The sequence below is a fragment of the Gobius niger genome, assembly GCF_951799975.1.
Source record: "Gobius niger genome assembly, chromosome: 24".
NCBI classification, from domain to species: Eukaryota; Metazoa; Chordata; class Actinopteri; order Gobiiformes; family Gobiidae; genus Gobius; species Gobius niger.
The window spans coordinates 9,533,327-9,558,239 of record NC_136875.1 but is presented as its reverse complement, the minus strand read 5'-3'; the positions used below and the strand labels follow the sequence as shown (position 1 = coordinate 9,558,239).

Below are 24,913 nucleotides of genomic sequence, written 5' to 3'. Positions count from 1 at the left end.
CATAGTGAAACAGACGTTCACGATGTAAAAAAGGCATCAGCGCGGCTCCCATTAGAGACGCTGGTGCTGTAATGAGGTTAGCATTGAGTTTCTATAGCTAAACATTTCCTCCATCTTTAAATTGAGACTCCATCGATCGCCTTTGGACGCTTCCTGTGGTAATAGTATCGTCGACGTGGGCTGTGTAAGTGATCCAGGAGGAGGGAATGTTCTGGTAAAAGTCACTTTGATTTGGTCCGGCGCGAGTCACAGCGTGGAGGGTCTGGCGTCAGGTCCCGGGGAGTTTATAGCCCCCAAACTGCAGGGAAAATGGATGGTGATGGGATGAATAAATGCTGTATAAATGTGTCAGCTTTGAACGAACCTCTCGATGATGGTGTTGTTGCACTGCAGTTCTCGGACCAAAATCTCCATCTCCTCCTTGAGCCGGTGCATCCTGAAACAACGCGGATTTCTGTATTTTGAAGAAACATAACAGCAGTGTGAGAATTTCCAAAGAGTTTCACAAACCTGGAAACCATCTGGTCCTTGTCTTTGGGCGTGATGCCGGTCAGCTGTAACGATTTCTCTGAGTGGAGGGAGTATATGCTTTTATCCAGCGTCTGAAAGAAGGAGATGTGTCACAAATTAAATCAAGTACCGTAAATGCTCTAATATAGGCCGGGGCCTTTATTTACTGAAGGGCATCTAGGACCAGGCCTTTATTGGAACCAGGCCACAATTAGAGACAGGCCTTTATTTCTATTTGAGCAAAACGGACGACCAGGAAAACGAAGAAAAACGAGATTTGTGTCCATTTGCACCTAAAATATTAGGTTCATTTATTAATTAACATTTCAAACCCTCTCCCAGCGGCTGGAACATTGACGCCTTTTATTTTGTCGGGACAACAGGAAGTGTTTCGTTGCTGTTAGCGGAGCTTTGGCGTCAATGTCACTGCAGGTTTCTGTTTCGTTTTTACCGCGGACCGGATTATTTGTTGTTATTTTGTGTAAAAGGCGAGTTTAGACGGAGCGTTTGTGTTTGTGATCGATCATGAGACTGACCCGAGAGAAGACGAGACGCTCGCGCTGATCGGAGGAGTTATTTTGAGGCGTGGGACTGACCTGCACACGGAGCAGCTGGACGTGCTTTGAAGACGCGATGGTGACTTTATTAAAACCCTGGAGAATCACATAACATTTGTTGCTTTCCCTGTTTCCAAATCTAGTCACAGGAGGTTTGAAAAGCTAAATCTGTGTCAAAGTTACGCTCGGATCAGCTCCTCCGCAGAGTCCCCCACGGCCCGGGTTCCCGTTAGTTTACTTCCTGCACGTGAGTTTTCTTTTACACGAGTATGAGACAAATTCCTAACATGGGGAATATTTCTACCACTATAGTTTCTAATAAAAGCCCCGGCCTGTTTTAGAGACCGGCTTTAATTTGCCTCCGCCAGCCGCGAACCCGGCCTCTGTCAGAGACCCGGCCACTGATGGAATACAGGCCAGTATTAGAGAATTTACGGTATTTTAACTATTTAGACTTTTTTTTTCCAATAAGATTTTAGATTTGAGTAAATATGCTCGCGTCAGGTGGGGGTTAAGAGGTTAATAATAACTCGAGTGTGCCTCATTTCCCTGGTGTACCTTGTACTGTCTCTTCTCGGACATCTCCAGATCGGCCAACAGTCCCGTGGAGAACAAGTGGAAGTCCTGCAGCCGGATCTGCATCTCCTGGAGAACGCTGCAGAGAACATGGGCGTGAGTGAAGTGTCTGAGGTATATTTGGACAACACTATTCGTACACAAGGCGAAACAAAGCGTCTACTTAAAATTACAAGAAGGCAGATCAAATCAATCAATAAAACAGATCAGCAATGGATCATGTTCAAAGTGAAGTGAGCTGTTCGAGGCCTGTCTGCTGGAAATTAGTCGACAACTACGTCTACATTGTTTTACAGATTGTAGCTGCGTAAAACTGATCACAGCCTGTTTAGTCCTGACTCTGGGACCAGCAAGAGACTCCACCCTGTTATTAATCTTATTCAGGAACTCAAAACAGTGGGCGGTGCCATGGCTTGTAACAAGAAAACACAAAAACACAAAAAATCTGATGCTGATGAGAATATTGCTTTACTTTTCTGAAAGAAAAAGTTGACAAGTTTTCCGTTGTTCCCTTTTTATTTTTGTCCAACTTTTTGATCTTCGCCCACAGGAAGGGCAGCCACTAACTGGAAATGCTCCCACCACAAATGGGCGGGGCTGAATAAGCTGAACGTTTATAATACAGGTGAAACTCGGAAAATTTGTATATTGTTAAAAAGTGCATTCACTTCTGTTATTCAACCTAAACTGCGAAACTAATATATGATATAGATACAGACGGCATCTCGTCATAGAAGGGGGCGTGGCTTCGCCGAGGGGGAAAATAGAATCTTTAGGGAAACACAATTTTTCACTCTTTTTAGCCATTTTCTGGTGGAATATGAACTTATTTATCACATATAAATAAAGTCAAGTGTAAATCGGGCCCTTATGGATATTTTCTCACAGCAGATTGTTCTGTACAAGTGAAAAAACGGCAGTTGTAGCTAGCACTAGCTAACCGTTAGCATTAGCCCGATACTAACATGTAGCATCATGTTAGCATTCTCCGTTTTTTTATGTAGTTATGGGCTGTTGAACCACTTTGCTCCTCCCCATGTCTTTGTATCTTTATTTAGTAGAAAACTATATTCATAATTCAGCATTTGTTAAAGTCTTTTGAACACATTGAAATTGTTTTCCCCCTTAACTGTTTGTTATATGGGCGATTTCAGAGATGCCGTCTGTATCTATAGACTCATTATATGTAAAGTGAGATATGTAGCCTTCATTTATCATTTTGATTATTATGGTTGAGTTTGTAAAAACCCCAAATAAAAAATCTCAGAAAATTTGAATATTTTGAAAATGGACTGTAAGCCAAAATCATCAAAATTATAACAAACAAAGGCTTGACATCTGTCACTTTGTATGTAATGAGTCTGTATCATACATTAGTTTCACATTTTAAGTTGAATTACAGAAGTAAATGAATGAACTTTTGAATTATTCTAATTTTCCGTGTTTCACCTGTACATCATTGTCAGGTCGGGGTGGGTTAGATGATGTCATTAGTGCGGGACCTGTGGGTTAGAGCAAAGCTTGACCTGTGCATCAGTGCTGTCCAGAGGTGGTCAGTAACTAAGTCATTTTACTTCAGTAGAGTACTTACTTTACTTGAGCAGTGTTCTTGAAGAGAACCTGTTACTTCTACTCCACTACTTTTCCACAAAGGCTCCAAATAAAAAGTTCATCTGGCCATGTTTTTGGCTTATATAAAAGCTCTAGGACAGTAGGTGTTGCCGCACAGACGGGAATCTGCTAATCCGGGCCAAATGTTTATGTTTTAGAAGCTGCAGTTATTTTTGCTAACACTTATTTAAATGTTTTCCTTCCCTCTTTGAATACAATAAGCAAAGCATGTTTTCTACAGTGAACACTTGAGTATATTCACTTAAGTAATAATGTGAGAGATCAATTCAATGGAATAAGATTTGGACATTATGAGACCCAGTTCTGCGTCCCCTCTGGTTCTCTCCACACATAAATGACGAATGACTCCCTCACCCGCTCCACGCCCGTGTGGCCGACAGCAGATCCTTGTATTTCAGCACACAGTCTTCTCTGAACAGCGACTTGACTCTCTTTATGTTGGAGGCCAGTTGGATCCTGGGAAATCAGGGTCAAGCTGATTAGAAGAGAGTGTTACAGGACAACAGCTGTGACCGGGCTGAGCAAATGCACAACACTCACTTTTCAAACTTGTGGATCTGCTCGTCGTTATAAGGCAGTTCTGGGGGAAGTAAAGAGACACAGACAAGTTACTCAGGCTGTAGTAAAAGTACTGAAGTTACTCCTAGATAATATTTATTTGTAAATATTGTGTGTTGTAGTGGTAGTTGGCACAGTGGGACGGCGGTTAGTGCTCTCGCCTCACAGCAACAGGATCCTGGGTTTGGTTCTCGGGCCGAGTGGCTCAGGATAATTCTCCCTACGGGGATAATAAAGTCCACAAATACAAATAGTAGTACTGCTCGTGTTCACACTGAACAGCAGCAGCAGCAGCAGCAGCAGCAGGGGCTTAATGATGATTCTACTGATAGCAAAACAAACTTTGTAGCATGTGGCCAAAGGCTCCTGATTTCCCTTTTCACTGCACTAAATTCGTAGTTGAGCGAGGAATACAGCGTGCAATGAGCAGCTTTGGGAGTTTACAAACAACAAGGGTTCACAGAGTTGTATCCCTTCTTTTCATGATGCACAAAGCAGAGAGGAGCTCCAGCGGGTGAGTCTAAGTAAGGATTAAACAACGAGGAGCCGTGCATTCGATGGTTATAATGCACGACGCGTGGTGTTACTCCGCGAAGTGCATTATAACCGTCGAATGCACGGCTCCGAGTTGTTTAATCCGCTTATACCAGGGTCCCACAAACGTAACATTTATAATAAGTATTTGTTTCATTTACTAAAGTCACTAAATATGCCAGACCACCGGGACTATTTTATGTGGGTTATTAGCCGGTCACTGAAGGCTCGTCTCAGAGCGAGTCATTCTCCGCAGCTATTACGAGGATCTCAGTCAGGCTCAACCAAACAACATAAGCACACGCTGCATCGCCAGGATCACAACACAACAGGACTAACCCGGCACTTTTCCGTGGAAGTAAACACCGATATGGGCAGGAGTTATTTCACTTTTACGCTGTTTAACCTGAAGCTAGCTAGCTAGCTCAACAAGCTCAACTGTTTATGGAAACAGCTGCGGTGGAGTCGCTCACACCTGGGCCCCACGAACTGAAACTTTTATGATTGACTTTACTAATCCAGCCAAATATGTTTAAATGCTGGATCATTTTATGTACGCCTGATAATGATGAATAGTGCCTTAACCGTTTTCAATAGAAATGGAAAGCTCATATTTTATTAACAGTAGCTAACCTAGCTGCTCACTCTCCTCTACAAACATTTATCAAACATTTTGTTTTGGCCAAAAACGTCAGTCACTAATTACGTGTTTATCTTATTCAGCTGTGTCATGCGTTGCTATGGCGATGCCCACAGCGGAGTGATATCCCAGTGATTTAACTACCGGACTACGTGTGCGGTTATACCAAAATAATGCACGCTTGTTAGCCCCCACCAGCCAATCAGAATCCAGTATTCACCCAGACCATGGTATAACTGACTTTAAATCAGCAGGTTGTGGGTTTTTAATAAATATTCATTCCCGAATGCACACATGTACCTGTGTTCATACGACTACGTAACCACGTCCCTAAAGAGTTCCTGGTCTGACAAGAAATGACTCAGACAGTCCCTCTAAAAGCGTCCCAGGACCCCAGTTCTCCCTAATCGGACAACGCCTCAAACAGCAACGGGCGTCTGCGAAAACGCCTATGTTTGTTACGTGTATAATGGAAAATGTACTTTTAATAAAAACTTACTTCCAACCATCCTGTCCTTCCTGAACTGATGATGAACCGCCACAATCTTCTGCTGCAACATCTCCATTTTCTGAACACTGCCAGAGAGAGAGAGGTTTGAAGAGTTCCCTTTCGGTAAAACGCCTACACAGTGGAGTTTCCTGTACCTCTTGTCGTTGTCCAGTGCGTCTGTGAGCTTGGCCTGTTCGATCAGGAGATGGTCCAGTCTGTCCTGGAACTCGTGGATACCGGCCGAGTACACAGGCAAGTGTTCGTGGACCTGGAGAAACCTCAGGATGTCAGAGAGATGGAGACATAGGAGGGTTTACGATCCCCATCCCTAAACTCTATATTGTAATTTTGCAAAAACTACACAAGGCAAATACATAAAAGAAAGGACTCTGATCACAAGGACTCTGGAAAACCACAAATAAACAAACTTAAAATGCCAACTCACCTGGTGCAGCTTTTGACTAGTGTCAGCAGAATCGGCAATGGAACCACTAAAGACAAAAACATTATTATTATGATGTTGAGTGACATTTGTATTCTAAACTTCTGCTCCTTCATGGATCACACTATCCTACACTGACATTGCTTTGGCACTAGATGGAACTAGAGAGCGACATCTTGTGGTTAGAAAAAGACACGGCATCACTCATGTGGATGGATGGGATTAAAATACAGCAAAAAAAAGTGACAAAAAGGCAATGAAAAAGTGACAAAAATGTGTGACAAAAAAGGAAGAAAAAAGTGACAAAAATACATTAAAAAAAGCAATGGAAAAAAAAGGCCAACAATCTTGCAACAACGTGAGGGAAATTATCCGTTTAGATGAGTTAAGAGGTTAAGCTTTTTCTGTTTTGGATTTACGTTAAAATGTGGAGTGGGAGTGGTCTTTGCCCTACACTGGCCAACAGGAAGTTAGCTAAATAGCATTTTGATAATATTACTCATTTAGATGAATAACATCAGTTGTAAGTAATAATTATCATTTTATTTCAGTGAAGCAACTATTTTAATGAAGAAATTTTGGGCAGAAAAGCAATTTTTATTCATTTTTTTAGGCAGCTGACAGGAAGTGAAATAGGTAAAAATACATAGCAGTTTGACTCTTTCCCATTGACTTAACATGGTCGGCATGGCAACAGTTTAAACTTGGTTGCCTCTATCTATAGATACAGACGGCATCTCGTCATAGAAGGGGGCGTGGCTTCGCCGAGGGGGAAAATAGAATCTTTAGAGAAACACAATTTTCACTCTTTTTTGCCATTTTCTGGTGGAATATCAACTTATTTATCACATACAGTTAAAGTCAAGTCCAAATCGGGCCCATATGGATATTTTCTCACAGCAGATTGTGCAGCAGAAGTGAAAAAACGGCAGTTGTAGCAAGCGCTAGCTAGCCGTTAGCATTAGCCCGATGCTAACATGTAGCATCAAGTTAGCATTCTCCGTTATTTATGTATTTATGGGCTGTTGAACCACTTTGCTCCTCCCCATGTCTTTGTATCATTATTTAGTAGAAAACTATATTCATAATTCAGCATTTGTTAAAGTAGTTTTTGAGTAATAGAGAAAATTTTCATTTTTACAAAAATTGTTTTCCCCCTTAACTGTTTTCAAAAATGGCCATATATGGGCGATTCCAGAGATGCCGTCTGTATCTATGTCACTTCCTGTCGGTGTCCAATGAGGAAGTGAAACTATAAACGTCAGAAAAATTGTCAAACAAAAGAGTGCTGGGAACAATCTATAGCTAAATCTTACATATAATTGTGTTGATGTATGAATGTAAATAACTCAAGTATAACACATATATATAAATAAATAGAAAAGCAACTCTCTACAACAGAAAATGTATCGAGAACGCCATAAAAGTCAACTTCATTATGATTAGTATTATGACATTGTGAAACTTACAGAGCGTGGATCCTCTGCTCGACGTTAAAACAGGACTGTAGCCTTAATGTGATCTTTGAGATACTGTGCGTGGCTTCCTGACATTCTCCACGTAACTTCATTCTAAACACAACAATGTGATTAAAAAAACAGAGTGAAAGTCAACGATAAAAACATCAGCGTGAGTGAATGTCTGACATGTAGCTGTAATAGCCCTGGAGCAGCAGGTCTCTGTGCAGGTGCAGCATTCTGACCATACGGAGATACTGATGAATGACTCCCACCATCGCCTGTGGACATGAGCGTGTGTGTCAGCAGAGCCGAGGCTGTTGTTATGAGGGTCAGGTTGTTTAAATACCTTGGTGAAACTGTAGTCGGCTATGACGTCAAATTTGGGGGGGATGGCGGGACACTCGGCTGCAGCACAAACGAAACACATGTATCATCTTCAACACTGCTGTTCACCACTCGTCATGTGAATAATAAAATATATAATCTTTTGCTCCAGGTCAGCTTTACCCAAATCTAAAAGCTTCCTGACTGGAGCTTACAGACTATGGGCCAGTGTAACATTTGAAAGCTAAGACCTACACAACTAACCGTAACTTTTTTTTTGCTGCGTTTTTGTCACATCTTTGTCGCATTTTCGTTTCTTTTATGACTGTTTTTTTGGCTTAGCTTCCAAGGTCTGACGGGATTGGGCATCGCACTAACTGACTAATGTTAAGCTAACGTCACTAATGTTATGCTAACGTGACTAATGTTAAGCTAACGTCACTAATGTTATGCTAACGTGACTAATGTTATACCTACGTGACTAATGGCATGCTAACGTGACAATGTTATGCTAAAGTGACAATGTTATGCTAAAGTGACAATGTTATGCTAACTTGACTAATGTTATGCTAATGTGATAAAGGTAATGGTAACGTGACAATGTTATGCTAAAGTGACAATGTTATGCTAAAGTGACAAAGGTAATGCTAACGTGACAATGTTATGCTAAAGTGACAATGTTATGCTAAAGTGACAATGTTATGCTAACTTGACTAATGTTATGCTAATGTGACAAAGGTAATGCTAACGTGACAATGTTATGCCTACATGACTAATGTTATGCTAACGCTATTTTTTTTGCGTCTTGTTTTTGAAGTTGTTTTATCTTTTTCTTGCAGTTTTTTGACTCATTTTTGTAGCTTTTCTGATGTTTTCTTCATTGCTTTTTTCCCTTGCTTTTAGTCATTTTCTCTGGAGCTTACAGACTATGGGCCAGTGGAACATTTGAAAGCTAAGACCTACACAACTAATCTGAACTTTTTTGTTGCTGCGTTTTTGTCACATTTTTGTCGCATTTTCGTTTCTTTTATGACTGTTTTTTGTTTGTTTTTTGCGTCTTGTTTTTGTAGTTGTTTCACCTTTTTCTTGCAGTTTTTTGTCTCATTTTTGACACATTTTCGTTTCTTTTATGACTGTTTTTTTGTATTTTTTTTTTCCGTTTTGTTTTTGTAGTTGTTTTATCTTTTTCTTGCAGTTCTTTGTCTCATTTTTGTAGCTTTTCTGATGTTTTCTTCATTGCTTTTTTCCATTGCTTTTAGTCATTTTCTCTGGAGCTTACAGACTATGGGCCAGTGGAACATTTGAAAGCTAAGACCTACACAACTAATCTGAACTTTTTTTGTTGCTGCGTTTTTGTCACATTTTTGTCGCAGTTTCGTTTCTTTTATGACTGTTTTTTGTATATATTTTTTTACGTCTTGTTTTTGGAGTTGTTTTATCTTTTTCTTGCAGTTTTTTGGCTTTTTTGTTGTTTTCTTCATTGCTTTTTTCATTTTCTTGTCATGCTTTTGTTACTTTTAGGTCATGTTTTTATCACTTTTTGTTGGCGTTTGTGTGGCTTTTTTTTGTTGCTTTTTCATCACATTTAACGTTGTTTTTTGTCACTTGTTTATGGTGTTTTTGTTGCTTTTTGGTCTTGTTTTTGTTGTATTTTCATCCTGCTGTTTTGGCGCTTTTTTCATGAGGCTTTTAGATTTGGGTAAAGCCAAACTGGAGAAAATGTGCTCGGTTCATGTTGGGGTTAAGAGTTTACAACGAGCAAACTATTTCCCACTCATCCTTCATATTCCAGCTGCATATGTCATCACTGCACATGGAGTCTTACGCTCTCTGAAGGGCAGGCTGCAGTTCTTGTCTGGAGTGTAGCTGAGCAACATGAGGGGGCGCTGTGGAGTCGTGCGCGGTAGATTGACCACCTTCATGTTGGCCTCTAGGGGGAGCTCATGGCCCAGGTGGAGTAAGAGCTGCTGCTGAGGGGGCACTCCAGTCTGAGAGCAGACCTCCTCCAGGAACACAGACACGCTGCAGAGAGAAGAGGACAGGTTTGAACACCGTCACGCTGCATCGATACAGTGCAATGCTTGCAGATTGAATTTCAGCAAGAACATACAACAACAAAAAATCCCTACAATAAAACCATTCATACAATAAGGAATATCAAGTCCTGACTGCTGTTGGCTCTACAGATTATCCAAATCCTCCAGTTTAGGGCTGGGTACCGTTAAACAATACCAGTACAGAAGAGAAAATAAAGTTTAGGTATAACTGGTATTGACAAAATCGAAAGCAGGTACTGGAATTGTTCGTTTTTACATCTTTAGATCCAAGTTTTGACATTATTCGTCTAGAAACAACATTAAAGGAAGTGACTTTTTCCAAACTTTTTTAAAACAGATTTCTTCCTCTTTTTTGCCCATTTTATTACTAATATTTTCCAAAATTTCTCCAAATTTTCTCAGAATTTTTGCCCCATTTTCCTCCACATTTTTTCCACAGATTTTTTCCTTATTTTTGCCACATTTTTCACACATTTCTTGCCATTGGAGATGAGCCTGAGCACATCTCCCAAATATGGTTGTTCTGTTTTCTGGTTCTAAGCATGTCTAAGCATGAGTATCGGAAAAAGTATCATTCAGGTAGGGCTGAACGATGAATCACATTTGCGATTTTATCGCGATATTACACAACGCGATTTCAAAATCGCACAGACACGTGATTTTGGCCCATGCAGCTGATGGCCGCTGCCCATAGAAGTGAATGTAGCGGCGAGAGACGCCACCGACGTCCGCTCTGTGCTCCCCCCGCGCGCTTTTGTTTACTTCTCCGTCTACTTAAGGTGCACGGCAGATCGTGGATGTAGCTACTGTGAAAATATCAGCGCATTTAATGCAGCCACCGCTCAGGACTATTGCTGTTCCCTCGGTTAGCATTGCGTTAGCTGCAGCGCTACACGCTCTGATGCACTGATCACAGAAACTTTCCTCTGGATTCACACGTCTCGGCCTCCACACAGATGAAACTGAGCCTGAGCTGCTTGCTCAGAGTCCTTTGCGGCTCACTTTTCAAGGCTTATGTTTGGGAATGTTTTGGATAAAGATAAGAACTTTTCTCACAACCACTGACTATAACACAAGAGCAAATAGCAAGAAATTATTTAGGCTATTTACAAAAAAAAAAAATTCAATATAAGCTTATTGGAAATGATGTAGGCTAAATGACTATGTGGACTGTTTGGAATTATCTTCATGTGATTATAAGGGACTTAAGAGTGAGTAATACTTTATTAAATCAGTTGTAAATATTTAATTGTATTGCAACAAAAAGTTATTAGCGGAAAATCGCAATATTGATTTTTGGCAAAATCGTTCAGCCCTACATTCAGGTATCAGCATCGTAAACCAAATAAAGTACTGGTATTGGAAGAAATACAACAGCCCTACTCCAGCTGGATATTCATACTCGGGTGTTGTTTCCGCAGCCTCTATAGGAGCTCACATCTCTTGGTTTGCACAAAGTCAGCAGACCATATTAGGACACAGTGTGAGCAGGACGTTGGAAGGCGGCGAACGTGCGGTGTGTTTCGTACGTGCTGTAGTGGTGCACGTAGACGCAGTGCTCCGTGGCCTGCTGCAGGGAGAACAGGTGGACCGGGAGTCTCTGCAGGACGTTGGTGGTGGCTGTGAAGAACTGGTCGAAGCCCCAGCACTTCTCCTGATCCGCCTCCAGGACTCCAGCCAGGACGGGGACCAGCTGCGCCCGCAGACCCCTGTCCCGGTAACACAACAAATGGGAATCAGGAGAGAAGACAAAACAAAACTGAAGAGCTGTTCATGCACTTATTTCTGTGAATAGGCACAGGGCTGAACCAGAGGAGGGACCCACACTAAAACATACTCCATACTCTTTAAGTATTCCTTTTTAGCAAACAGCTTTCTAGCAATGTCATACAGGGGTGGACTGGCCATATGTCCGTTCTGGAAGAGCACAGAAGGGCCACTGGCTCTAGGGCCACCAGTCCCGCCTCAACCGAGCTTTACCCAAATCTAAAAGCTAAAAAGAAAAGCATCAAAATAGCGACAAAAAGAGGATGAAAAGTCAACAAAAACATGAGAAACACGGACAAAAAATGATAGAAAAAATCATTAATAAAACAACAAAAATATGACAAAAATGTGGCGACGTGACGAAAAGTTTTCTTTTGTAGGTCTTAGCTTTCAAATGAGGCGTTACATTGTTGATCTCCAGTCGAGAAGCTTTTAGATTTGGGTAAAGCCCAGTATAAAAAAAACATGAATCTAAAAGGAATTCCGTGGAGTATGGTGGACCACAAGGTTCAATTTTGGGACCATTATTATTTATTTATATTAATGATTTTGCTTCTGTTTCTACGACCACCTTTCCCGCTCTTTTTGCTGATGATACCAATAAAAAATAAAATAATAAAAAGCCGAACTGGGGAAAATGCACTCGTTAATTTTAGGGCGGGGGGTAAGAGGTTAAAATATGTATTTGTGGAAGTGCACAATTACGCTAATTTGGGCCAGGCTGGTCAGAGTCCAGGGCTGTTTTTCAGTCCCAGTCCGCCCCTGATGTCATAGCACCATCATGAGTATAGAGGCTTAGAACAGATGTGGGTTCACTTTAAAGGAACAGGCCACCGTTTTTACATACTGAGATATGTTCTTGCCTGAGCTTAGACGAGTTTATGCGTACATGTCTGGTCGTTGTGCATGCCCTCAGTCACGCACAACGACCAAAAACGTTGATTGGCCTCTCCCAGCATATTCCTATAGCTCCAAATGGAGGTGAAGCAACCACGCTCTTCCACAGGCAGGTTCCACAGGCAAAGACCAGACATGTACGTATCAACTCGTCTAAGCTCAGGTAAGAACTCTCAGTATGGAAAAACGGTGGCCTGTTCCTTTAAGGGGTTTAAAAATGCAGAGAAAACTTTCTTTTTTTCAATTACGGAACAAATTCCAGGAATAAAGATTGAAGCGCTTCTGCAGCAGATAAGATACAACAAAATTAAACGGGACTCCTCAAACATCTGTGAATGAAGTATCAAAAAGCATGAACAGAGGCTGAAAATACCAAGAGCACAGTGTAGATTAGGGTGCATCAAACCCCCCTTGATTTTCAAAATGTTTTTATATTCTCATGGCTATATAATAAAAATAGTCTACCTCATGATAAAATAATTTGGTCATTTTCATTAATTTTGATGAACATCTACAGGCTACACATCGAGATAGAAAATATGGAAATTGCTGATATGGCGTACACTATCAAAATGACCAAATGAGGCAACTCTCAGTTTGCATTGACTGAAGAAATGTGGTGTTTCATAACTTTATCTGCATCTCTAGTCCACAAAGGAAACGTCCTCTGCAGATCATTTTCCACATCTTTCAGCTGAGCCAGTACACCGTGAGATCTACTGGTATTTCTCTAACTGTAGCATTCTTTTCAACCAGTTCTACAATTTTCTGTCAACAGCTTGTCCAGAACAATCTTTGCATTTTCCCTTTGTGTTCTCTTGGATGCTGTACTCTGCGCTGATCCTTCACGTCGATGAAACATGTAACATCTCATGACTCGTTCATTGGTTGGCAGCCTGCAGCCTGTAATTCCTTTATCTTTCTCTGTTATGCCAGCTCCAAGAGCAAATACAGCAGCAGATGTATGAGTAGTCCTTGTTTCTTTAGCTGCTTTTGCCATTTTGTCATCCTACACTGCAAAAAGTAATTAACTAGATTAGTATAAACATCTCAATTTGAGCATAATAATCCAAATTTTAGTTGTTTTGACTAGGTAAATTGTTCTTGGGCATTTTTCCTAGATTATTTCACTTGTTCTGAGACGTTTCTGACTCGTTTCAATACATTTCGTTCTTATTTCAGGTAATTTTCTTTGCCAATGGGGAGAGAAAATTGGTCTTATCTCATTGGCAATTTTACTTTCTTATTTCACTCGAGATTAACCCTAGAACTGGTCTGAAATGTCCTCAAACAAGCAAAGTAAATTTGCTCCGATCAGGAAAAATGTCTAAATTAGCGAAAAACGCTCAAAACAAGATACATTTCCTCAATTCAAGTCATTTAAGACAATGCTTGATATTTACTTTTTGCAGTGTATGTCAAGTTGGAGAACAATACATCAAGAAATAATATACTTCTGGGAAAGTATATATTTCTGGGCAACTGAAAGTGCAGAAGAGTGACTTAACCACTATTAACCGCTTAAAGTTCTGGGGAAATGAAAGCATTAGTGCTTGCAGTAGTTTATACGTAGTTTCCCGGTAGAATTTATTCAAATTTCAAATTATTTTACAGTGTATTTTTACAGGAGATAGAACATTTCAATATTTTCACTTGGGGGGGGGTTTGATGCACCTAGTGTAGATACATGAACAGTATATGATTACTGAGTTCATACTGGGACAGCCTGCAGCTGTGGGGGAGCTGGTAGCTCCACTCGATGGGCCCTCCGTCTGTCCTCTGCACTCCAGCTATGGCTCCTGTGGGCTTCTCTGTGGTGATCTTGAACCTGAAAAACACACAGAAACACAGCATATACGCAGATATTACAAAATAAGTTATAGCCCAATGGGACTGGTCAACTGGTACAATTGATCTAATGATGTGAAAATTGTTACGATGCCGATAAAACATTTAGAAAAGGAAACGTTAAGGTAAAATGTTATGGACAACAAAAAAAAGAACTCTGTATTTTCCCCTAACATACAACATAACGATTAATTGTTCAGTAAATCGTGTGGCTCCTTTCCTTGGATTAAGCGTAATAGCAGAGTTCTACTTGGGGCCGTACATGGTGGGCTTGTTCTTGCGCGGCCCTCCGAACGGCATGAAGGGCAGGGTCCCCGTGGTGGCGTGGTAAAACGTCACTCCTATGCTCCACAGATCCACGTTCACGCCGTAGGATTTCTGATGAGGTTTTCTCAGAACGGCCCGCTCGTACATGTCCGGGTGCTGCGCAGGAAGACAAACATGAGAAAGCGATTATTCCATTCACACTGATCAATCTGAGGAGGAAAAATATGTATGGACACGCTAGTAATCGAAGTAGTCAAAGGACATTTGAATCAGACGAAGAGACCTTTTCTCATTATTGTCATGATGAAAAACACTGCATTTGAAGTCATATCTATTATTACTATTGAACAGTCATTTTGAAGACCGTTATCGTTACTTCCAAACAATGTTCTTTGTACCAGCGATGTCATGTTGTTATCTGGGCCTGCATCTTCTGTGTGGATGTAGGCGATGTCATGTGACAGGATGAGGTTTGGAGATCTAAATCTTGTTCCGATCACGCACACGAGGCACATTTACGTCAGTCATTTTTGAAGGATTGTGTTAAAACTTCAAAGAATGAGTTTTGCAAAGGCACCAAACTTGTAAAACTCTTACATTAGGAAAGGGCTTCAATGTTTGGGTTATAAAGCAGAATCTGCACATTGTTTTGATTTTCTATTTTTGTTTGTTTGTTTGTTTGTTTGTTTGTTTGTTTGTTTGTTTGTTTGTTTGTTTGTTTGGCTCGGACCTAAATAAAGGGAAGGCGTTATGCTTTTTGCAGGCAATTTCAAAGAAATCTGTATGTTTTACACTTTGTTGGTTAGAAAATGCCATGTTGATAAAAAAAAACAAAGAAACAAAGAATCCGGTTGTTTCACTTCCAGATCCTTCAAGTGAGCAAACATAAGCCCCTCCCATCCTGCTCTTTCGCTAAACCTCTGTTTCAATAATTCGGGCGGCACGGTAGCACAGTGGTTAGTGCTTGTGCTTCACAGGTAGAAGGTCCTGGGTTCGATTCCCACCAGGGACGGGGCCTTTCTGTGTGGAGTTTGCATGTTCTCCCTGTGTCTGCGTAGGTTTCCCCTACCACTAAAAACATGTACAATAGGCCAGGATGTATGAGAGTGTGTTTGAGAGTGCGCATGGGGGACGACGGATGAAATTAGCCTAAGGCTACAATCCGGTGTGGCTTGTTCATTGACTTGCACTGTCCCGACCAAATAAACCATAAATAAACCATAAATAAAGAGAAAAGAAACAGAAAAGAAAGAACAATACACCACTTGGCTTGAGCGACTGTAGTGAAGCTCTGGTGAGTGTTTTCACTCCACAATGAAAGCTCTGAGCTTAGAAACAGATGAGAGAGGTGAGGAAAGCATTTCCTGGGTATGTAGGACCTTAGGAGGAGCTTTTTAGGTTTTTGGAATCACCCCTATAAAACCCCTTAAAACTCGCGGCCCAGGGGCCAAAATGTGGCCCACGAGATCATTTTTGTTGGCCCCCCAGATGATTTCTTACTTAAGTTATAACCAGCCCACCAATAAATTCCATTAGAGCAGTACAAAGTAACTCATGCCCCTAGAGGCCATAAGCGCCACGGCAGGTGTCATAGTGTGTTGTGTTTTTTACTCATTAACTGTCCGTGAGAGTAAATACTACGCTGACAGAAAAGACAAAGGGAGAGAGGGATATTGTTCATCCAATTACACAATGGAGATATGTTAACTTCTTCTTCGTGATTCCATTAGTGTGTATTGGTGACGCCGACGCGGTGGCAGCGAAGTTGCAATTGTGGTTTTCTGGCCAGAGACACCGGAGGAGATGAAAGACCCTCCAAAACTTGTATTACCCCCAAATCCGGAAAGCATTACTTAGTACTGCTTTAAACACAAACTACATTTTGTCCTTTTTGTCCTACATTTTGTGAAAAACTGCAATACCCTGACTTTTGGGTGTTGCCCCCACCTCTGCACTCCACTCACATGATGTAATAACCACAGTCTCGGTCATTATCATCGCGGTGTGACAGGATGTAGCTGACGTGTTGCAGATTTGGCTCTGATAACGTCTCAGTCCTCACCAGGTACTCCTCCGTGCCGTAAATGGACATGAACTTCTCGTCGTCCTCCAGTTCTCGCGCCGCTCCGAAGTCCGTCAGCTTGTAAACAGACCTGCTGTCCTCCGCCACCTGACGCATGATGTTCCCCGGCTTTATGTCTCTGTGCACGACGCCGTTCTCCCTCAGGTGGTTCATCCCCTGCACTGGGGAACATGGAGAAGGGATATTTACAAGATATCTTTTTATTTCATTATGAATTTGTCAAGTCTATCTAGTTGAAGAAAAACTTTTTGGAACATGTAGTCGACTGAATCTCAAATTTAGAGAACTTGACATTCATATCATTGTAATTCCAAACATATTCATTCATATTGCGCTGCTTCCTGGGGGCTTCTCTCACGTGGACAAAGCACAGACCCGTTTATTGGTCAGTGATTCGAAATGATATGAGGCTCTTTTAAACTGTGTCACTTAAGTTCACTTTTTTTTAGTCCTTTCCTTTTTATCCCGTTTTTATTAGTTGATGACAATATCTGGTGATTTTTGTCTAGGGCTGAAACAACTAATCGATTAATCGACAACTAATCGATTACTAAAATAGTTGTCAACTATTTCAGTAATCGATTAATCGTTTTCCAGTAAACACAGACTAAAATAGAGCAAAAAAGACATGAAAATTATGTATTTTGGATGAAAACCTACTTTGTTTTTGAAGTGAGGGTCTGCAGTGTTTTGTACATTGTAAAATTCATAAATATCTGTCTTTGCCTCGTCCAATCAAAGCAGAATTAGCACAAAGAGCCTCCTACAAACGTTTACTTTAAATTTACTCCATCAAAATGTCCTCATGCGGCGTCACTTTAGCTTTATGTGATAAAAAAAATAAAAAATACAATTTCCATGCACCTTTCACACAGCCAAACGATTAATCGATTAATCGTAAAAATAATCGGTATATTAATCGATTACCAAAATAATCGTTAGTTGCAGCCCTATTTTTGTCATTTACCAAAGTTCTTCTTCTTCTTCTTCACTTACCGACACACTGCAGAACCGTGAGGAACTCAGACTCAGCCAAACCAAAGGCATTCTCCGGATCCTCCAGCACAGTCAGCAGACTGCCGCCGGGACAGTACTCCATCACCAGCACCTTCTGTTTGGAAGGAAGCTGCAAAAAACGCAGAAAGCTTTATAATCATGTGCTCTTACTCCGAGGTCATGTACAGTCAGGGGCGGACTGGGACTGAAAAACAGCCCTGGACTCTGACCTGCCATATTTTAACCTTTTACCTCCCGCCTTAACATTAACGAGTGCATTTTCCCCAGTTCGGCTTTTTATTATTATTTTATTTTTTATTGGCATCATCAGCAAAAAGAACGGGAAAGGTGGTCGATCATTAATAAAAATAATGAATAATAATGGTCCCAAAATTGAGCCTTGTGGTACACCATACTACACGGAATTCCTTTTAGATTCATGTTTTTTTATACTGGGCTTTACCTAAATCTAAAAGCTTCTCGACTGGAGATCAACAATGTAACGCCTCATTTGAAAGCTAAGACCTACAAAAGTGATGGACTTTTCGTCACGTCGCCGCATTCTTGTCATATTTTTGTTGTTTTTAAATGATTTTTTCTATCATTTTTTGTGTGTTTTTCTCATGTTTTTGTTGACTTTTCATCCTCTTTTTCTCGCTATTTTGATGCTTTTCTTTTAAGCTTTTAGATTTGGATAAAGCTCGGTTGAGGCGGGACCGGTGGCCCTAGAGCCAGTGGCCCTTCTGTGCTCTTCCAGAACGGACATATGGCCAGTCCGCCCCTGTGTACAGTTTCATTTAAATAAGAAAACCTTCATCTCTTGACTTGGACAAAAAACTGACTCGCAACCAAAGCTTGGCTACATTTACTCAAAGTACATGTTTCAAAGAGGGGGTATTATGCTTTTTTCAATCACATAGCACCAGTCTATAACACACTACAATGATGACCAAACCTTCTGTTGGTCTGTAAATGCAGTGAATTAGAATAACTGCCTAGTATAAAATTGCTCTCTCAAAATGGCTGTAGTGAATGTCTTGAAATAGGCCTCTGTCTCTTTAAGAACCTCTGACCCTTTCCGACACGCCCCCTCCACACGCTGTCTGTGGCATCAGTGGGGAGGGGGTTCTGCTGAGGAGCAGTGGTTGGTTACTCGGCTGGTGACGAAAGCTCGGGGGCGTCTCCAGGAGGTGGGGGCGTTCCTAGGAGGACTCAGGCAAACCGATCCCTAAAATGGCCGCCATCATAGTTTTTACAGATTACTCAAAAATATGTGCCAAGGCAACACTTCAGGCATGTTTTTAACGAGGCAATGACATAATAACATGATGTAAAGCTTGAAAAAGTTCATTTTGCATAATACCCCCCCTTTAAAGGTGCATTATGCAATTTTTTATGCCGAAAAAAAAAGGTGATATTTGTGCGTATTTTACCTTATAGTGACCCAGTGGCTGTATGAGTGGTCAGTATTGCGCCTTTACTTTCCATCAGAGTGGTCTCTACAACGCTCCAGGATCAATTATTTTGAAGGTTTTCTGGTGAGAGGCTCCGTCTGTAGTGAAAACCTTCCAAACAATTGATTCTGGAGCGTCTTAGAGAGACAGTAAAGTGGAAAGTAAAGGCACAATGCTGACCACTCATACAGAGTCACTACAAGGTCAAACAGGCACAAACATCAACTTTTCTTTAATATAAAAAGTTGCCTAATGCATCTTTAAAGTAATTGTACTTTTTACAGTTCTTACTCGAGTGTGAAACTCTTCAATGCAACAATTTGAATCAATAATCAATTTTCTTGTGTAATAGCATTCATGTTACTGATACCTTTTTCAGTGAATTTCTTTATAGTGAGATCAATAAAGTATTATCCTATTATCACTGCTTTTTACTTCTCCTTGTTTTGTAAGTGCACTAAATAGTCGGTGATTGCTGACAGTTAGCTATTTCACCATAGGGACTACAATTAAACACTAAACTATAATCTGCTTTGTTTGAAGTAGACTTGGATGGTGAAGGCACGAATATGCAGAAGGATGGTGTTCAAACCACAAACAAACAGTTCACATCTTAAATTTTGCCACCTTTTTCCCCCGCGTTTTTATCTTTTTTTTTCCCTTAGTTGCTTTTTTTGTCACTTTATTAGTTGCCCTTTTGTTGATTTTTTTGTGTGGCTTTTTTCAAGAAGCTTTTAGACTTGGGTAAAGCCAAACTGGAGAACGTGTGCTCGGTTCAGGTGGGGGTTAAGAGGTCGTAGTAGGCGGTAATGGAACACGGTTGGTTTACCTCCTCGACTGCATGCAGCCGAATGATGTTGTTGTGGTTGAGTTTTCGGAGCAGCTCGAACTCTCTCATCTGGACCTCGTGTGGGCGGTTATAGCTGATCACGTTGAAGACCTTCACGGCCACCAGCTCCCCGGTCCTCTGTTCACACATGTCAACTGTTAGTACGGTAAAAAAAAATACAAAAATACAAATAATCCTAATCCTAACCCTAAAGTTAACCATTTCCCTGGCCCTAACCTTAACCTCTTAATTCCCACCTGAACATGTTTTCTCCAAATTCTCCAAATCTAAAAGCTTTTTCAAAACAGAGGCAAAAAACGAGAAGAAAATGAGGATGTAAACGCAACAGAAAAAAAGCTAAAAAAGTGGCCAAAAGAAGCGACAAAAACTACAAAAACTCATCAAAAAAAGACAAAAATCCAGCAAAAAAGTGACATGAATCCATAAAAAAGACAAAAATCCATCAGAAAAAAAAGACAAAATCCAGCAGAAGAAATGACAAAAATCCAGCAAAAAAATGACAAAAATCCAGCAGAAAAAATGACAAAAATCCAGCAGAAAAAATGACAAAAATCCAGCAGAAAAAATGACAAAAATCCATCAGAAAAAAAGACAAAAAATCCAGCAAAAAATGACAAAAATCCATCAGAAAAAAAGACAAAAATCCATCAGAAAAAAAGACAAAAATCCGGCAAAAAATGACAAAAATCCAGCAGAAAAAAAGACAAAAATCCAGCAGAAAAAATGACAAAAATCCAGCAGAAAATATGTCAAAAATCCAGCAGAAAAAATTACAAAAATCCAGCAAAAAAAGACAAAAATCCAGCAAAAAAGTGACAGAAGAGCAGCAAAAATGTAATAAAAAAGTGACAAAAACACATAAGGGAAATAAAAAGTGACGACAATGGCATAGAGGAGAGAACGGATTTGGTTTTGGCGGGTGGTAAGAGGTTAATTTGTGTCATGATATCTCATGTTTTCACAGCAGACTGTCCCTCCGGAGCATACGATCTAGCACTAACCAATCCTAAAACATCCTCACTTATATATTCAATACTCAAACCAATTGCTGCACAAACGGAATTATTTCTTAGTATCTAATCCAGGCGAGGCAAGGGGAGAGTGTGTCTTCCATGTGCCAAATTCAATTCTCACGACATTCAGACCCGGATCTATCCTGTTTTCATCTTTATCTGGGCCTGGTGGTACCTGGAAAGTCAAATATTTTATGAGGTGGTCCTTGGTGTGACCACAGTAGACCTCAGTTTGGCACCTTGTTTCGCGCCTTGTAAACGCTGGCAGTCGCTCCTTGTCCGAGCAGGTCCTGCAGTGACCACAGGTAGTTGGCCGTGCTCGCCGTCATCGTCGCCATCTTAGAAACAGTCCTTTAAAGAGCGAAGGAAAGAAATATAACAACAGGTAAGCAAATGCAGTAGTTTGTTTGGCGACATTGCAATTGAATTGTGTCTCAGCTGATTGTTTCAGCACATTAGCTTCTGAACTCGCTGTAATTACACAATAAAAGGCTCTTTCAACAGAACTGCTGAAAACAGTTCTGTTTGCCCGAGCATATAACTGAATGTATTTTATCTACACTCTCGCCTTTTACTGTAATTGATTCATTTTATGTTGATGTCCAGAGGAGAAGGAGCGACAAAAACAGAGGTTAGGTAACTTTGTGTGAACGAGCAAGAAAAATAGTGCTCAAGAGAGAGCGAAATAGTGCTCAAGACAGAGCGAGTCAAAACAAGACTTAAAAATAGTGCTCAAGACAGAGCGACTCAAAACACAAGACTTAAAAATAGTGCTCAAGACAGAGCGAGTCCAAACAAGACTTAAAAATAGTGTCAAGACAGAGCGAGTCAAAACAAGACTTAAAAATAGTGCTCAAGACAGAGCGAGTCAAAACACAAGACTTAAAAATAGTGTCAAGACAGAGCGAATCTAAACAAGACTTAAAAATGCATATAACTGAAAGTATTTTATCTGCACTCTTGCCTCTTACTGTAATTGATTAGTTCTATGTTGATGTTTTTATTGATTGTATTTGTTTTCTTATATTTATGCAACTGTGAAGCACTTTGAATTGCCTTGTGCATGAATTGTGCTCTACAAATAAACTTGCCTTGCCTTGCCTTGCCTTGCCTTGCCTCTTTCCTATTTGCCAAGTTCAACACAGGATAGTGACCATTGTTTGCTGAGGCATTAGAACAGTGGTCACTCACAAACCTTTCGTGGTCAAACATCACCTAGATCGGTCGAAGTAAAAGGGAAAAATCTACCAGCAAAAATAGGCTAATATATTACAGGAATGTTATATTATACTGTACCTGCCAAATTCAGTACATTGCATTGTGCTATGTAACAATGTGTAATAACTTGTACAAATGTGGATTTACACTATGTAACACTTACCATCTCAGTAACACTTTATTTTACAAATGTAGTACAATGTAATGCGCTTTGTAACAATCTGTAATGACTTGCATCTATGTAGTATATGCACAATGTAATTATGTGTATTAGTACTTTGCAGGTACATAATGTAATAAGATATAAGACCTTCAGGGTTAGGGCTTAAGTTTAAGGTTAGAATTATGTCTTAGTACATCGTGTACCTTTAATTACTAATACACATTATTCCATCATGAATCTACACTGCAAAAAGTAGATATTAAGTAGGGCTGAAACAACTAATCGATTAATCGACAACTAATCGATTACTAAAATAGTTGTCAACTATTTCAGTAATCGATTAATCGTTTTCTAGTAAACACAGACTAAAATAGAGCAAAAAAGACATGACAATTATGTATTTTGGATGAAAACCTACTTTGTTTTTAAAGTTAGGGTCTGCAGTGTTTTGTACATTGTAAATTTCATAAATATCTGTCTTTGTCTCGTCCAATCAGAAAGCAGAAGTAGCACAAAGAGCCTCCCACAAACGTTTACTTTAAGTTTACTCCATCCACGTGTCCTCAAGCGGCGCCACTTTAGCTTTATATGATAAAAAAATTGAAAAAAATACAATTTCCATGCACCTTTCACAGCCAAGCGATTAATCGATTAATCGTAAAAATGATCGGTAGATTAATCGATTACCAAAATAATCATTAGTTGCAGCCCTAATATCAAGCATTGTCTTAAATGACTTGAATTGAGGAAAATTATCTTGTTTTGAGCGTTTTTCGCTAATTTAGACACTTTTCCTGATCGGACCAAGTTTACTTTGCTTGTTTGAGGACATTTCAGACCAGTTCTAAGGTAAATCTCGCTTGAAATAAGAAAGTAAAATTGCCAATGAGATAAGACCAATTTTCTTACCCCATTGGCAAAGAAAATGACCTGAAATAAGGACGAAATGTTTTGAAACGATTCAGAAACATCTCAGAACAAGTGAAATAATCTAGGAACAATGCCCAACAACTTCTTAACTAGTCAAAACAACTAAAATGTGGATTATTGTGCTCAAATTGAGATGTTTATACTGATCTAGTTAATTACTTTTTGCAATGTAACCCTTAAGTAAAAGTTATTACACATTGTTACAAAGCCCATTACGTTGTACTAAATTTGGCAAGTACAATGTATCAAGGTAGTTTCTTTATGATGCTTCTTGATGCTTTATGTTGTCGCGTTAGGTCTAAAGTTTGTACAAGTAATATCTCAGTATTATGTACAGATAATACAGATTAGACAGACAGATCTACAATGCTGATGTCGCTGAGGATGTGCCAAGTGTCCTATAACATTACACATTTATAAACTTCTTTCTTTTTAGCTGTAGCTACAGTGTGTAGCTAACAAGCTAGCTCAAGTTGATTTGGAAATTCCCAGGTTAGAAGCTAGAACTATGCTAGCTCAAACTTTATTCTTTTGTTAGCCAGTGATGTTGTCATTACTCAGAAGTGACCAAAGAATTTGCCAATGTCGTTTTGGACTTTCCCCTTCCCCCAACAAAGACCTGAGCGACTTTAAACCCGTGTAACCACAGAAAAGTGACTGTTTTGAAGCGCAGAGCCTCACCTGCGCGCGGCCGCTCCGGACAGGAAGCTCCAGCTCACAGCCGCAGGTGAGGGCGGATCTCCGGGACAGACAGAGACAGAGAGCCGGGGGTTGGTGGCTCACTCACGGCGTGTTGTTTAGGAAGTGTGGCTCTGTTACTGACGCCCACAGTCTGACGAGAAACGCGGAAAACAACAGAAGGCTGAGTTTGCAGAAGTCTGGTGGAAGTAGCTTTGACGCACATGCGCAGACCCGCCCACAAGAACAGCCCACAGTGTAAGTGTGTGCAGGGAAAGTCTTAGTGGACTCGTGTCATAGTATATATAGTATAGGCTATATAGTATAGTGTATAAGCTATTCGTCTTGTTAATGGCTGTTTCTTGTTATTTATTTCTTGTTTTGTGTTGTTTTTCTTTTCATCTTATATGATTACTATATAGAGTTCGGGAATGTCCACAGTTACCATGGAGATCCGCCATCTTTGCAGCTGTTAGCATACATTTCCATAGACTAACATTAGCTAAAAACAGTATAAGAAGTGGAGAAAAAACCAGTGGAACGACTCCGTTAGCTGCAGAGTTACTGCTGGTAAATACATCTAACACACTGTGGTCTCCGAGTGTTTTAATGTGAACAATAACTCCAGTATTTTGACTTTTAAAATCTCCATTAGTTTACAAGGGCTGCTAATCCCATAATGCTTAGCGATATGACGTCACATTCCCGAACTCTATTAGTAGGCGATGTATTTCCTTTGTTCTCTTCCTGTAGTAGGCTATGTACCCCTGGCGACATGATGAAAAAAGACTGGTGTGTTAAAGGTCTGTGGAGGGGAGGGTGAATAAAAATACTGTCTGAAGGGCTTTGTTTTCTTTCTTTTCTTATGTGAATCTGGATTGCTCTCCGGGATATACAGGTGCTCGTCATATAATTAGAATATCATGAAAAAGTGCATTCACTTCTGTTATTCACAGAGCTGTCCCTCTT

General features: G+C 40.3%; 1 protein-coding gene across 1 annotated transcript; it reads right to left on the bottom strand.

Annotated features, from left to right (window-relative positions):
* Window positions 1-228: 228 nt before the first annotated feature.
* ikbke (inhibitor of nuclear factor kappa B kinase subunit epsilon) lies at window positions 229-24,098 on the bottom strand. Its single transcript, XM_079582173.1, has 21 exons — window positions 23,948-24,098; window positions 21,195-21,306; window positions 19,922-20,059; window positions 17,639-17,768; window positions 16,622-16,803; window positions 14,555-14,715; window positions 14,162-14,272; window positions 11,310-11,489; window positions 9,549-9,745; window positions 7,746-7,804; window positions 7,586-7,677; window positions 7,409-7,510; window positions 5,943-5,988; window positions 5,653-5,765; window positions 5,507-5,583; window positions 3,816-3,855; window positions 3,630-3,731; window positions 1,626-1,722; window positions 511-602; window positions 365-436; window positions 229-298 (listed from the first exon to the last, which is right to left on the bottom strand). Exons 2-21 carry the CDS (start codon window positions 21,291-21,293, stop codon window positions 247-249), a joined length of 2,142 nt encoding a protein of 713 aa, XP_079438299.1. The 5' UTR covers window positions 21,294-21,306; window positions 23,948-24,098; the 3' UTR covers window positions 229-246.
* Between the last annotated feature and the right edge of the window lie 815 nt (window positions 24,099-24,913).